The sequence below is a fragment of the Nematolebias whitei genome, chromosome 1 (assembly GCF_014905685.2).
Source record: "Nematolebias whitei isolate Nwh7 chromosome 1, NemWhi1, whole genome shotgun sequence".
NCBI lineage: Eukaryota > Metazoa > Chordata > Actinopteri > Cyprinodontiformes > Rivulidae > Nematolebias > Nematolebias whitei.
Window position 1 is genome coordinate 38,736,811 of NC_056498.1, and position 15,237 is coordinate 38,752,047.

The window sequence follows — 15,237 nt, forward strand, 5'->3', positions numbered from 1 at the left end:
TGGTTCTGTTAGCAGAGTGGTCCTGTTAGCAGCATTATCCTGTTAGCAGTGTGGTTCTGTTAGCAGAGTGGTCCTGTTAGCAGCATGATCCTGTTAGCAGCATGGTTCTGTTAGCAGAGTGGTCCTGTTAGCAGCATTATCCTATTAGCAGTGTGGTTCTGTTAGCAGAGTGGTCCTGTTAGCAGAGTGGTCCTGTTAGCAGCATGATCCTGTTAGCAGTGTGGTCCTGTTAGCACCATGGTCCTGTTAGCAGTGTGGTCCTGTTAGCAGCATGATCCTGTTAGCAGTGTGGACCTTTTAGCACCATGGTCCTGTTAGCAGTGTGGTTCTGTTAGCAGCATGGTACTGTTGGCAGTGCAGTCTTGCTAGCAGCATGATCCTGTTAGCAGTGTGGTCCTGTTAGCACCATGGTCCTGTTAGCAGTGTGCTCCTGTTAGCAGTATGATCCTGTTAGCAACATGGTTCTGTTAGCAGTGTGGTCCTGTTAGCAGCATGATCTTGTTAGCAGCATGGTACTGTTAGCAATGTGGTCCTGTTAGCAGCATGATCCTGTTAGCAGTGTGGACCTTTTAGCACCATGGTCCTGTTAGCAGTGTGGTTCTGTTAGCAGCATGGTACTGTTGGCAGTGCAGTCTTGCTAGCAGCATGATCCTGTTAGCAGTGTGGTCCTGTTAGCACCATGGTCCTGTTAGCAGTGTGGTCCTGTTAGCAGCATGATCTTGTTAGCAGCATGGTACTGTTAGCAGTGTGGTCCTGTTAGCAGCATGGTACTGTTGGCAGTGCAGTCTTGCTAGCAGCATGGTAATGTTAGCAGTGTGGTCCTGTTAGCAGTATGATCCTGTTAGCAGTGTGGTACTGTTAGCAGTGTGGTCCTGTTAGCAGCATGGTACTGTTGGCAGTGCAGTCTTGCTAGCAGCATGGTTCTTTTAGCAGAGTGGTCCTGTTAGCAGCATGGTACTGTTGGCAGTGCAGTCTTGCTAGCAGCATGGTACTGTTGGCAGTGCAGTCTTGCTAGCAGCATGGTACTGTTAGCAGTGTGGTCCTGTTAGCAGCATGATCCTGTTAGCAGTGTGGTACTGTTAGCAGCATGATCCTGTTAGCAACATGGTTCTGTTAGCAGAGTGGTCCTGTTAGCAGAGTGGTACTGTTAGCAGTGTGGTCCTGTTAGCAGCATGATTGTGGTGTCAGGACCGGTCCAGGTCAGTCTAAACCCTGTCCTTGCAGATCCTGTGAGCCAGCTGGATGTCTTTGTGCATGTCTAAAAAAGTTAAATCTGGTCCTCTGGACATTGAATGTCCAGAGGACCAGATTTAACTTTTTTAGATTTTTCTACCTGGATTATTGAGCATGCATCAGGATGTCTTTGTGCATGGCGTCCACATTAACTTGGCAGTGATCACTGTGAAGGTCGTTTCTGTTGAGGAGACACGATGGAGGACCGTTCCGGTCCACCTGGTCGAGCGGATCGTTGCACCTCCGTGCAGGAAAACAAACACACCATCTGAGAGGAACTTTGTGAAAAGTTTTGTTTCGTTCCAGTTAATTTGTCGTTATCTCCAAGTTCATCACATTCTGCAACAACTTCATGCACGGATGAGATTTACACCCCCCCACCACCACCTCCCAAATTAAAATAAAAATCCCCTCCAACATGCCAGGACCCATTTGAGCGATCGACCTGCAGGACCACGTGGACCACCGGCTGCTATAAAACGGTTCGTGGAGGTTCAGTTCTGCAGAAACCAACAGCGAACAGAGAAAAGCATCATGGCCCGAATCGTCGGAGCGACTCTGCTGATCCTCGTCCTGATCCACTGTTTGTCCGACAGAACCGGTACGGACCAGAACAGGTTCATGTTCCGTAACAGACTTAGAAACTGTTAAGATGCAACCAGCCGGGAACATTCTGTGCCTAATCATTTCTGCCTCTGGGTTGTGTTTGGACTTTGTGCAGCTCGTTGTGACAAATTTCAGACTGCTGGATTCACGGGGAAGGAGATCCGTCGGTGCCGATGCAAAGGTGAGTGACCCACAAGATTTATTTTTATTATTTGATACTGGTGTATGTTTTCTTGTTTGAAAGCTCGTCTCACACCGACTTCATGTTGTTTTTGTGTCTCCTTATTTCAACAAAACAAAACATATGAGTTAGGAATGTTCCCGCCAGTGTAAGTTGTTGTTTTACAGGATAAATTGTTTATTTTTAATTACAGAATCTCCCTCTGGCAGACTGAAGTGTCCCAAACCAATCATACCCAAAGACGATAAAGCCGAATACGCGCTGAAGTTTTGCCTCTGCTGTAAAACAAAAACTCCCAGTAAGTGAAATTAAAGTGTTTGGTCGGGAGCAGGGAACTGTTTTGTTATAGTCCGCTGAAACGGTTTGTTTGATTTTATTTTATTTCCCACGTAAAGGGACTTCGAGCATTTCGGCATTCTGCAGTTTCTCCTGTTTTCTGCCCTCGACGCCTTTATGAACGAGGGAGGCCCTGAGGAGCCGAGAAGACGGGAACACGACTCTGAATGGACAGAACGAGCACAAAATCACCCAAAGTCTGCCATAAACCAGATGTGACATCGCTGTATAAAAGTGGTTTTATTATTTCACAAAATTGGTATAAATGGGAATTTAAGGACTTAAAAAGAAAATTTAAGGAATAAACCGAGTTGCAAATTGAAATCGCACCTGAGCCATAAACAAAATATTTTAAACTATTTTTTTGAAGCTTTAAACTTTGTATTTCTTTTACTTTTTGCCCAGTTCTTATTTCTAAGCTGTTGTTTCACTTCTTTAACCTTGAATTTTGCATGCGTGTATTGTTGTACCATGAAGCTATTTTTTTGCAGCACCTTCATATTTTAACCTGACTGGGTTTGCTGATTGTAGGAATGACGTTTGGGAAGACGTATCCATCACTTTATCTTTGTATAAATATATATTTTTGAGTATTTTTCATTAATGAAAATAAAGCTGTGTTTTTATCGGTTATAGTTCAGTGCTGACATTTCTTGAAATTCAATATAAAAACAGATTAGATTACATGAACCACAGGTTTAAGCTGATTTTTCTAAAAGTTTAATAAAATACACTGTGACACCCAAAGAAAGACATTATGTGTCAGGTTATTTATTAAATTAGCTATTCGTGTCACATCTTAGTGGCTAATGATGCTAACTGGTGCTAACTAGCCCATTATGGCTGACAAGGCTAGCAGGTGCTAGCTCTGCCTAGCTAGACATTTATAACGCAATTAAACACAAAAAGGTAAATATTTCCCCAAATGTCAACATTTTTATTTTTTTAGCCTTTATTTTTTTTTATTTAGCCTTTATTTATACAGGTAGTCTCATTGAGCCACGAGAACTCATTTTCAAGAGAGACCTGTTTAGGGAGCACATGGTGGGGTTAAGGGCCTTGCTCATGGGCCCAGAGTGGGGCGAATGAGGGTGGGGGCAGGTGTGGGTGCTTCACCTACCCCACCCACAATTTTGATGTTGTCGGGGCCGGGGCGTGAACCGGCGATCTTCGGATCACAGGCCCACCTCTCTAACCTCTGCGCCACCACTCCCCATAAAATACTGATTTAAAAAAATTAAATGCTTTTAAAATACATCTACATTAGCTCAGGTAGCACTGTGTGCTCTTCTTGTGAGGCCACAGTCTGTGAGGATCCACAACTTCTCTCCTCCACCATAACCCTCAGCACTGGCTCCCCTCAGGGCTGTGTGTTGAGCCCCCTCCTGTTCACTTTGCTCACCTATGACTGTGCGGCTACCCATCCAAGCTGTCATATTGTAATGTTTGCAGATGATACAGCGGTGGTTGGATGCATCACAAACAATGATGAGTCCAGCTACAGACAAGAGGTGGAACACCTGGAGAGCTGGTGCATGAAGAATAACCTTCACATCAGTGTGAGGAAGACAAAGGAGATGATTGTGGATTTGAGACGGAACAAACCCCCCTACCCCCCCCCGAACATAGGAGGATCTGCGGTGGAAGTGGTCTCCAGGTACAAATACTTGGGTGTACACAAGAATGACAACTTCAGCTGGAGCAACAACTCCACCAGCCTGATCAAGAAAGCTCATCAGAGACTCTACTTCCTCAGGCGGCTGAGATGAGCTGGTCTGAGAAGCTCAGTCCTCACCTCCTTCTATAGGTGTGCAGTGGAGAGCATCCTGTGCTCCAGCATCAATGTGTGGCATGGAGGCTGCACAGCTGCAGAAAGAAAAGCTTTGCAGAGAGTGGTGAAGGCTGCACAGAAGATGTTGGAGTCAGTCTCCCCACCATCACAGACATCTACACCTCCAGATGCAGGAAGAGGGCCACCTGCATCATGAAGGACCTCACTCACCCAGCACACACTTTATGCCCCACTCCCCTCAGGAAGGAGGTTGAAGAGCATTAAGTGTAGAACCACTAGTCTGAGGAACAGCTTCTACCCTGAGGCTGTTAGACTCATGAATCTCTAACTAGAATAATCACTGTGAAGAATCACATCAATTGGAGATTTGACACTTTATCTGTGCTGCTGATTATCCCTGCTGCTGATTATCCATTCTTACCACCTGCTCACAACAGACTCATGTTCATGCTGCTGTTTAATACATCATATTATGTTACATTATTATGTTTTTAGCGTATATCTTAAATCCTTAGATACCGTTTCTTTTTACACTTTATATTTTTGCTATTTTGGGCTGTAACTGGGAGCTTGAGTACACAATTTCATTCCACCTCATGTACCACATGTGACGCGAAAGACCATAAAGAACCTTGAATCTTGAACCTTAAGATGGAGAATCAATTTTTATGTGTTGTTGTTTTTTTTTTATTATAATTTGTCTTTGACTGTTTTTGTCTATTTGAGTTTCAGCTGTTTTCGGATTGTAATTTTTTTGTGTTTGCTAATGTTGATTAGCTGTGGCAGCCATCTTAAACCTAGTTGTAGATATAACCGATAGCTTTCTAAGAGATATTTCACCAAAAAAGATTATGGAATCTACAACCAGCTAGTTTTTAGCTTTTTTTTTTAGCTCAGACGGGAAATACAGAACAGCTTTGGTTAGCTAAAAGAAATTCCGTCTAACCACTATTTGAAAGATCACTAACATCTGAACATAAAGTGTAAGAAAATACAAAGTCATCCTTTGTTAATATGTTTATAAACTTATTATTTCCATCACAGTGATGCTAATGGTGCTAATAGGTGCTAATTAGCATGTTACACTAGCTGATAAAGCTAACAGGCTAATTTAAACACAAAGAAACAAAACGTTTCCCCAAATGTCAACATATTGGTTTTAAGAAAGGTGATGCTTAATAAATCCATGACTACATTAGTTCAGATAACATTGTTTCTTCTTCTTGGTATGATGCTAAAGATGGAAAATCAGTTTACATTTCCAATTTTTTTTCCGTCATATTTTTGTTTTGACCGTTTTTCAGCTACAGTAAATAATCAGGGCTACCATTTAAAAGTGCATGTGAACCATGCTTATCTGTCGTTTACCGTGAATATCACCTCTGGTGATCTGTTGTGAAATGTGAGCTTTATCTTTTAGAGCCCTTCAAATAAGGGTGAAATTCCTTTTACTGGGTCTTTACTGATCTGTCGAGGTGATGCTTACTTTTAAAGAATAATGAGAGAGGTCAGCAGAAATGTTGTTTATGCTGAAACACTTCAGCGAGAACGGTGGAAATCCAGTTTGTGCTTTGTTATACAATATGAAATCTGTCTTGGAGGAATGGAAAATGAGAAGAAACATTAGCTCGGAAAAAAATTAACTACTGACCTTTAACCTTGTTGGTTTTCTCTTACAAATGGAAATGAGCAGTATGAAACAACAAATGAATAAAGCCAAAGCCAGTGCAACACTGGTAACCATGTCTTAAAATCCATACATGTGTCTCTAAGGGCTAAAGCCTCCAGTTAGTGAAGTAAAAGTAACCACTGATCACTGTTTACTCGACAGTTTCTTATTTACACTAATAACAAAGCATTCGGGAAAGTAAAAGAAGAACGGGAAAAAGGACGTCAATGAAAAAAGGTCCCAGTGCGTGGATCTTTTAAAGAACTCTTTCAACAGGTAAGTCAACTAATGTATCACAACTCTTTGTTCATTTTCTTTTATGCCGACCTGGGACATGAGTTCGCTGGTTTGGCTCTGAGCCATACTCTGTGGAAACTTTCATTCCTCAGATTTTGCCATGTGGTTGAAGAGCAAAGCTAAAGATTAACTAAATTCAGGGAACTGCTGAGTTTAGTTCTAAGAAAGGGGAATTTCAAGTTTGGTTTTAAGGGTATTGCTCTTGAATCAGGCAGGTTCATGTGAGCACTGGCTAAAAGTTAACAGTTTAAAATGTTTCCTAGAAATTATGCTATCCTTTGTGTCATATTGTTGTATGATATCCATATCCAGTTCATAGGCTGTGCATTACTATATTCACAATGATATTAATGATCTACAACAGATGTAGACACTCTGAAATTGCAGGAGTTCAAGTATCTGAGCTTCTTGTTCACGAGTAATGGTAGGATGGTGCGGAAAATAGATTGACATATCGGGGCTTTGTCCTCAGTAATGAGGGCGTTGCTTCAGTTGGTCGTGATGAAAAAAGAGTTGAGTCGAATGGTAGCTCTCAGTTTACTGGTCTGTCTATGTTCCAACCCTCGTCTGTGGTCATGAGGTTTGGATCACGACAGAAAGAAAGAGATCCTTGACACAAGTGTCCAAAATGAGTTTCCTTCGTAGCGTGGTCAGGCTCAACTTTAGAAAAAGGGGGAGGAGATCCATCATGTTGGGGATAATTTTGACTAGAGCCACTGCCCTTTCTCATCTAAAGTAGTCATTTGACGTTGTTCAACTGATTAGGATGCCTCCTGGATGCATTACTTTGGAGTTTTTTTGGGCATGTCCCACTAGGAAGAGACCTAGGGCAGACCCAGAACTTGCTGGAGGGATAGTATATACTCTCTGGCCTGGGAACACCTTGGGGGCCTCCAAGAGGAGCTGGAGAGAGTCACTGGGGTGAGGGAGGTCTGGGTTTATCTTGTGCAGCTGTTGCCTCCATCATCTGACCACAGTTAAGTGGTAGAAGATTGAAATGGAAAGTTAAATGTGGAGATTCAAACCAGCTTCTAGGGAGCACAAGCCAGTGTACCTTCTGTGCCAGTCCCAAGCCCAGGTAAATGGTGAGGATTGTGTCAGGAATGGCATCCATGGTGAAACACTTGTGCCAAAACTAACATGTAAGTTCATCAAAGCGACACCATACCAGATCTGTCGAGGCCCAGGTTAACAACGACCGCCACCAGTGCTGTTGACAAACAGGGTGACGGCAGAAATTGTACTGCTGTTAGTCGAAGACCACGAGGAGGGAAACGTGTCAGGAGACAGAGGGAGAATAAGAAAGTCAAGAATGTAGGACTGGGGGTTGCAATTCTAAATGTGGAGATAATGACGGGCAAAGGTAGAGAGCTGGCTGACATGATGCTGAGAAGGAAGGTAGATGTTTATGTGTCCAAGAGGCCAAGTGGAAGGGCAGCACGGCTTGCAGTTTTGGAACAGGATTTAAACTGTTTTACCATGGTGTGGGTAGAAAGAGAAATGGAGTAGGGGTGGACCTGAAGGAGGAGATGGCAAAGAATGTAGTAGAGGTGAAAAGAGTGTCAGATAGAGTGATGTGCCTGAAGGTAGAAGTAGAAGGTCTGATGCCAAATGTTGCCAGTGGTTATGCTCCACATGTTGGATGTGTTGTGGAGGAGAAAGATAATCGTGAAGGTAATATCAGTAAATCACACGGCGATATAGATGTAAGCCCTTTAAAAAAAAAAAAATTTAAATAGACATCAGCTGATCAATCCATCTTCACTATGCAAATCGTCACTTGATAATCACACAGGGCAGCCAATCTGAGACCAATCTTTTCTGACACATAGGTCACCACACATGTGTAAACAATAGCACTCATGATTGATACACAGGGCAGCCAATCAGAGGCCAGATTTTTTTAACAGAACCATGCTGCTGAAAGAACCTCACTGCTAACTGAACCACACTGTAGATGTATTTCTTTTTCTCATTTGGCGCCTTGTTTTTGTGTTGTTGTTGTTTTTTTGGGCGTGTCGAAACAGTTCTTCTCAGCCTCAGCATTTCGTTGCACTGTTGACCTTGTGTTGATTTGCATATGATAAATAAACGAAACCTGTCATCCTGTCAAACCTGTCAAACTACAGGGGAATTAAGTTGGTGAGTCACACAATGAAGATCTGGGAGAGAGTTGTGGAAGCAAGACTTGGACGAGAAGTGACAGTTTGTGAGCAGCAGTATGGTTTCAAGCTGAGAAAGAGCACCACAGATGCCATCTTTGTTTTGAGGATGCTGATGGAGAAGTATAGAGAGAGTCAGAAAGAACTCCATTGTGTCTTTGTGGATTTACTTTGTAGAAAAAGCATTTGACAGAGTGCAGAGGGAGGAGGTGTGGTATTGCATGAGGAAATCTGGAGTGGCAGAGAAGTATGTTAGACTGGTGCAGGACATGTATGAGGACAGCAGGACAGTGGTGAGATGGGCTGTAGAAGTGACAGATAGCTTCAAGGTAGAGGTGGGAGTGCATCAAGGATTGGCTCTGAGCCCCTTCTTGTTTGCTCTGGTGATTGACCGACTAACAGATGAGGTCAGGCAAGAATTCCCGTGAACTATGATGTTTGCAGATGACATTGTGATCTGTGGTGGGAGTAGGGAAATTAGAGAGTTGGAGGTATGTACTTGAAAAAAGAGGAATGTCATAACAGAGTACATGTGTGTAAATGAGAGGGAGGCCGGTGGAACATTGAGGCTACAAGGAGCAGAGGTCACAAAGGTGCAGGAAGAAAAGTTTCTGGAGTGATTTGCTGCAAACGGGTGGAAGCAAATGTCAAAGGAAAAATTTACAAGACAAGTTTTCAACAAGTTTGACATGACTGTCAACAAGGAAGAGGGCCGGCAATGGAGGACGGGGCATGCCAAAGACACCATCTTAGCACCAACATGACTGGTTTGTTCCACTTTGGAGTAAGCTGTTGGGGGAAGAATCAGTTTTGTGTTGTGTGTTTCCTTGACTGATGAAGCCTTCTGGATGCAAGGTGAAATGTTTCAGCACAAAAAAAGAAACTGTCCAGATGGCCTGACTGAAAAATGTTGGATTGTATAACCTGGATTATTGAGCATGGACTTTGTTGTTTACAAGACAATGGTAAGACCAGCTATGTTGTATGGTCTGGAGATAGAGACATGGACAAAAAGGCAGGAGACATAACTGGAGGTGACAGAAATTAAGATGTTGAGGTTCTCCTTAGGAGTGACAAGGATGGATAAGATTAAAAATAAGATCATCAGAGGTACAGCACAGGTTGAGCAACTGCGAGATAAAGTTTGAGAGGTCAGACCGGCGTAACTGGTAAACCAATCGATATTGGAACGCAAATAGTGGGCGGGCCAGCGAGGGAGTGTGGGGGTCCTCCTCCAGATAATTTTGAATAAAGTAGATGTGATTTCCTATTTTTTTTTGGTGTATTTTACTGGGTGGTTAAAAATCTATGTTTACCTACATTTGTAAACGCTCCGCTTCTGTCAAGCATCCTACCCCCCACCACCAACACCACCACCACTTGACGGTTCAGAGCCTGACTCTTCACTGAATTCACTGTCCTGTTGTCCGACTCCACATGTGAAAGCTCCAGAAGCCTCCTCTGTCTGTTCATGGTGGCTGCCTTTGGGTTCCTGCCTGCATACGACTGCCTGCCTTGGCTCTCACCCCCACCACTCTTTTAGGGGCAGAGCTTTTTTTTATGGATAGACGTGGAAATGCTACTTGAATGGGCAGCTTGTATGTGATGTTAAGAAGCTCGTAACTGGCTGTTGTGTTTAAAATTAGTGTTTATGTATTTATTTTCAGTTTACATATAAGTTTTATTCATTCAAGGCTGTGTCGCTGAAGGTTTTTAATAATGTTGTTGAAGCACTTGATGCTAAGGATTATTGTGCTGCTTTTTATTTAGACCTGTCTAAAGCTTTTGACACTGTGGACCTTGACATCTTATGTTAAAAGCTCTCAGACATTGTTTTCTCTGACCAAACTATTGGCTGGTTCTCTAATTATCTCTCAGGTTGGAGGCAATGTCTTCAACATAATGGCACTTCTTTCAGTTATCTAACCGTTAACAATGGTGTACCACAAGGCTCAGTCTTAGGACCCACCCTCCTCACAATCTACAAAAGTAGTTGGACAGATCATTCCTGATGCATCCTTACATTTCTATGCTGACGATACAGTTGTTTACTGTTGAGCTAAAACAGTTCCTGAGGTTTTCCAGCATTTATAATCTGCTTTCGACATCATCCAGTCAGACTTGTTCTGTCTCAAACTTGTGCTAAATGCTGATAAAAACCAAAGGGATGTTGTTTTCAAACAGGAAGTCGGTCCCAGCAGTCCTTCCTTCTATTTTATCTTTGAATGGTGTCCCTATTGTGTTTGTCGATCCTTATAAATATTTGGGTATCTTGGTCGATTCGCATCTCTCTTTTAAGCCTCATGTTGAAAATTTGGTAAGGAAACTGAAAGTTAAATTGGGTTTCTTTTTTTAGAAATACCAGTAGAGCTGGTCTAACACTGAACACTAGGAAACGCCTTGTAACTGTTAATTTCCTTTCCTCCATTGACTACAGTGACATTATTTACATGAATGCTCCTACAAGAACCCTGTAGATGTTGGATGCTGTCTATCATGGTGCACTAAGATTCATAACTGGCTGTTACTACCGTACCCACCACTGCACCCAGTATTCACTGGTTAACTGGACACCATAAACTTCACACAGACTCTCTCACTGGTACATTTTCATCTTTAAATCACTTCTTGGTCTGCTGCCTTCATACATCTCCTCCTACATGTCTCTGCGTGAGTGCAGCTACAGCGTGCGCTCTCAGGACATTATTACCTGCAGTGTTCCCTCAGTGAGGACTGAACTAGGCTAAAGGGCCTTCTCCTACTCCGCTCCTGTTTCCTGAAACATCTTACAAAAAGATCTGAAGCTCTCGACCTTGAACTCTCTAAGGGATTTTAAACAACTATGTTCATGGCACAAACCAATGCAGACATGTTCCTGTTTTTAGTATTTTATGTCGCTTTATAATGTAGCTGTTTTTATTTCATTTCTTCTGTTTACTTTTTCATTTTATATGCTTCTTATATGGCAGTCTCTTGTTTGCAGCTCATCTGTGTTCTTTGTTTAAAACCGGTCTCTCTTATTAACGAGTCCTCGAGGCTCAATGAGACTAACCTGTATAAATAAAGGTTGGATGAAAAAAATAGGCAGTCATATTTTTTCATAACTTTATTATTGGTAAGCCTGAGTTATACCGGATCCAAACAAACAGTTAGAGAGGACATGGAGTGAGATGGAGGAGGATGACTCGTTGTGGCGACCCTGAAGAGTGAAAAGCCAAAAAAAGAAGAAAGAAAATGTGGGGATTTGGTCAAAACAAGTGTCTTTTCTTTAAATATTGTAATATTTCACTTGAATTTGATATTTTGCTCTAACTTTTGTTATGGATGGACAGTGGAAAAATGTCCCAGCATGTAATCCTGGGTCAACCAAAGGACTGGGCTGAGGAGGCAGGTCAGTGGAGCACTGGCCTGTGTGAGTGCTACAAAGACATGGGAGACTGTAAGTACATACTGTGATACGAACTGAGAAACTCTTAAACAAAGCTTTCTTAAAAACTGGTCCAAATAATGTTGAAAGTATGTTAAATCTGAGCCGTACACTCAGTCAGGGATTGAGAGCTGTATGTGTACATGTACGCAGGTTGTTTTGCCTGTTGCTGCCTCCCAGTGTTTACTTGTAAGGTGACCAGTGCAGCCGGAGCATGTCCCTGTCTGCCTCTGCTGGACTGGATCAGCTGTGTGCCTCCAGCCTCTCTGGCCATGAGGGCGTCAGTCCGGGAGCGATACGGCATACAGGTACCTTTACCATTCACTGAACTATACCAGAAACATATACCATCCAAGTACTGAAAACAGTTTAACAACCTGTGTAAGTGCTTTATTTATTTATTTATTTATTCTATCATTTATTTATCTGTTTGTTTGTTCAGTTATTTATTTGTTCATTTGTTTACTTACTTACGTACTTGTTTTATATCACAGAGTCCAGAAATATTCCACAATGAGACAATCAAGTACACTTTACCATATTTCATCCTGCCATATATCATAATGTATCAAATCATATTCCATATCAACTTGCATCACCTAATAAATCATATCTCATATAGCACATTGTTCTGTTTCATATTATATACTACAGGATGTTGTATTAAATCATATCATTTTTACTGTGTATATCATATCATTTCAAAACATAACATATTGTAATCATATCATATATTATTGTAATCATAAACAAAATATTTTATTGTACGGTATTGAATCATGTCATATCGTATAATATCATTTTGTATCATCATATCATGATATTGTATCTCATTATATTCATATATATCATAAAATCACAAAATGTATCTTAATGTATCATAACATTATATCATAATATATCATATATCATTCATATCATATCCTAATATATCATATTGTATTTTGTCACATCATATCATATATTATATATTGTATTGTATCTTGTCACATTGTATTATAATATTATATATCACATGTGTCATATCATATCATATTGTAGTAATGTATTGTATCAAATTGGGTTGTAACATATCACATCACATCATACTGTATATCCAATTGCATCATATTGTTTTGTATTGTAAGTAAACATTGTTTATGTAGGTCAGAAACCACAAAGTTCTTTACATAATATAAGACATAAAAACACAAAAGATAAAAATACTGATATAAAATAAAGATATTGTATCAAACCCTATCTATAACATATCACGTGACATCACATTGTATCATATCGTATTGTATCTTGTCACATCACAACATCATATCCTATATCTTTCAGATCATTTTATAACATATCATATCATAACAATATATAATATCAAAACATATCATTTATCATTCATATCATATTATAGTCATATCATAACATATATCACATTGTATTGTATCAAAACGTATCATATATCATCACATTGTATCATAACATATTGTAATATATTGTTTATCATATTGTATCATAACATATTGTAATATATTGTTTATCATATTGTATCATAACATATTATAATATATTGTTTATCATATTGTATCATAACATATTGTAGTATATTGATTATAATATTGTATCATAACATATTGTAATATATTGATTATCATATTGTAACATAACATATTGTAATATATTGTTTATCATATTGTATCATAACATATTGTAATATATTGTTTATCATATTGTATCATAACATATTGTAATATATTGATTATCAAATTGTATCATAACATATTGTAATATATTGATTATCATATTGTATCATAACATATTGTAATATATTGTTTACCATATTGTATCATACGTTCATCTTCTTCGTTTGGCTTCTCCTTCTTTGCAGCTGTCCTCAATCCGTTTATCTTCATGTCCTCTAACTGTATCTATAAATCTCCTCTTTGGCCCTTTTCTTAATCTTTGCATCATCCGTCATTTTAACCAGTTGCTTACGCACGGGTTAAAAAAGACAAACATGTCTGCTTTGAACTGTGCAGGAGGCTGTGGGAGTGTTTTGAAGTTAAGACGTATCAAACGTAAGAATGTGTGACGCTCTTCCAATAAGCTAAACGTGGACAAATCTCCAAGAACGATAAAACTTCAGTTGTGATCGTGAAAGAAAAACTCCAGCTCAGTCCCGTCAGCGTTCTGTGAGCCATTCAGACGTTGAGCGGTGTTTGCTGTGACCTGAAAGGTTGTGAGGACGCACGGCTGTTTGTCAACTCTGAACACCCTCCTGCCTGCAAACGTCCAGACAGACATCAGGCCTCCGATCTGACGTCTCAGCTTGATGTTGCACAAGCACCGGCAAGTCGCTTTTATTTTTATTTTTCTGGGACAGTGAAGAGAGGCGAAGATAATGTGTTGGAGGCTGGCGCGCTGCCACCCGAGAGGAGAAGGTGGCTGGTATGGTTTGTGTGAAGGCGGAGTGGGCGGAGTGGACCGCCGTCAGCACCGCACGATGCCAGGAGTTCTTCTGAAAACGCATCCAAACATGCAGGTTGTTTAGAGAACGTTTGTGCACGGCAGCAGTTTCTGGTCTTTAAACCATAATTAACTTGACATCTGTTATAACTCAGGCCTGGATGGGTCGACGTAGGTGAGTCAGTTAAAGAGATAGTTGCAGGGTTTTAAAGAGGGGGTTTCTGGGAAAATTATGAACATTTAATATCTTACCTGTAGTACATACAGTAGCTGTAAATGCTCTGACAACTGTGCTACCTTAAATAAATTGCCATAGATTTAAAGAAAGCTGCACCTGGAAAAACAACAAGTTACCGTAAATATCCTGATGCATGCTCAATAATCCAGGTAGAAAAATCTTAAAAACTTAAATCTGGTTCTCTGGACATTCAAAAAACAAAACAAAAAAATGTAGAAACGTTTCGTCTCTCATCCAAAAGACTTCCTCAGTCTGAGGTGCTGTATTCAGCTCAGTCTCTTAAATAGCACCGTCTCAGGGTGGATCAACCAGTTTTGCTGCTGACAACCAAAACCAGCTGATCACATGCTCAGGAAGGACCATCAGCCTAACAAAGGATCATTAGCACACTGATGGCTGTTTACTGTTCACAGAGGGCTGAGTGATACTAGCAATCACAGCATTGTAAGAGGGGGACAGTTGAACCCGGAGGCCTCCACCCCTGTTTAATGATGGACGATTTCTTTTCACAAAGATGGCCTCCTTTACTCTTCTCTCAAACCATCGTTCCTCTCTGTCCAGGATGTGAACATCTTCATCCTTGAAAGAGTGACCGCTGGCCTGGAGATGAGTGTAGACCGCAGAGTCCTGGCCTGATGATGTTGATCTTCTGTGCTGGGCCATCCTTTTGGCCAGTGGCTGTTTAGTTTCCCCGATGTAAGACTGATCACCCTCCTGACACTGAACAGCATACACAACATTACTCTGTTTGTGCCGGGGGACTGGATCTTTGGGATGAACCAGTCTTTGCCGTAATGTATTTTGGGGTTTAAAAGCCACTGGGACGTTATGTTTAGAAAATAAAC

The 15,237-nt window shown here is 41.0% G+C and overlaps 1 protein-coding gene across 1 annotated transcript in view; it reads left to right on the forward strand.

Annotated features, from left to right (window-relative positions):
* The first annotated feature begins 11,615 nt into the window (after positions 1 to 11,615).
* The window catches only part of LOC119417118 (cornifelin homolog B-like), a 5,676-nt gene continuing 2,054 nt past the window's right edge, over positions 11,616 to 15,237 (forward strand). Inside the window, exons 1-2 of the mRNA XM_037684333.1 lie at positions 11,616 to 11,715; positions 11,857 to 12,011. Coding sequence (XP_037540261.1) covers positions 11,616 to 11,715; positions 11,857 to 12,011 — 255 coding nt within the window. The remainder of the gene's footprint in view (positions 11,716 to 11,856; positions 12,012 to 15,237) is intronic.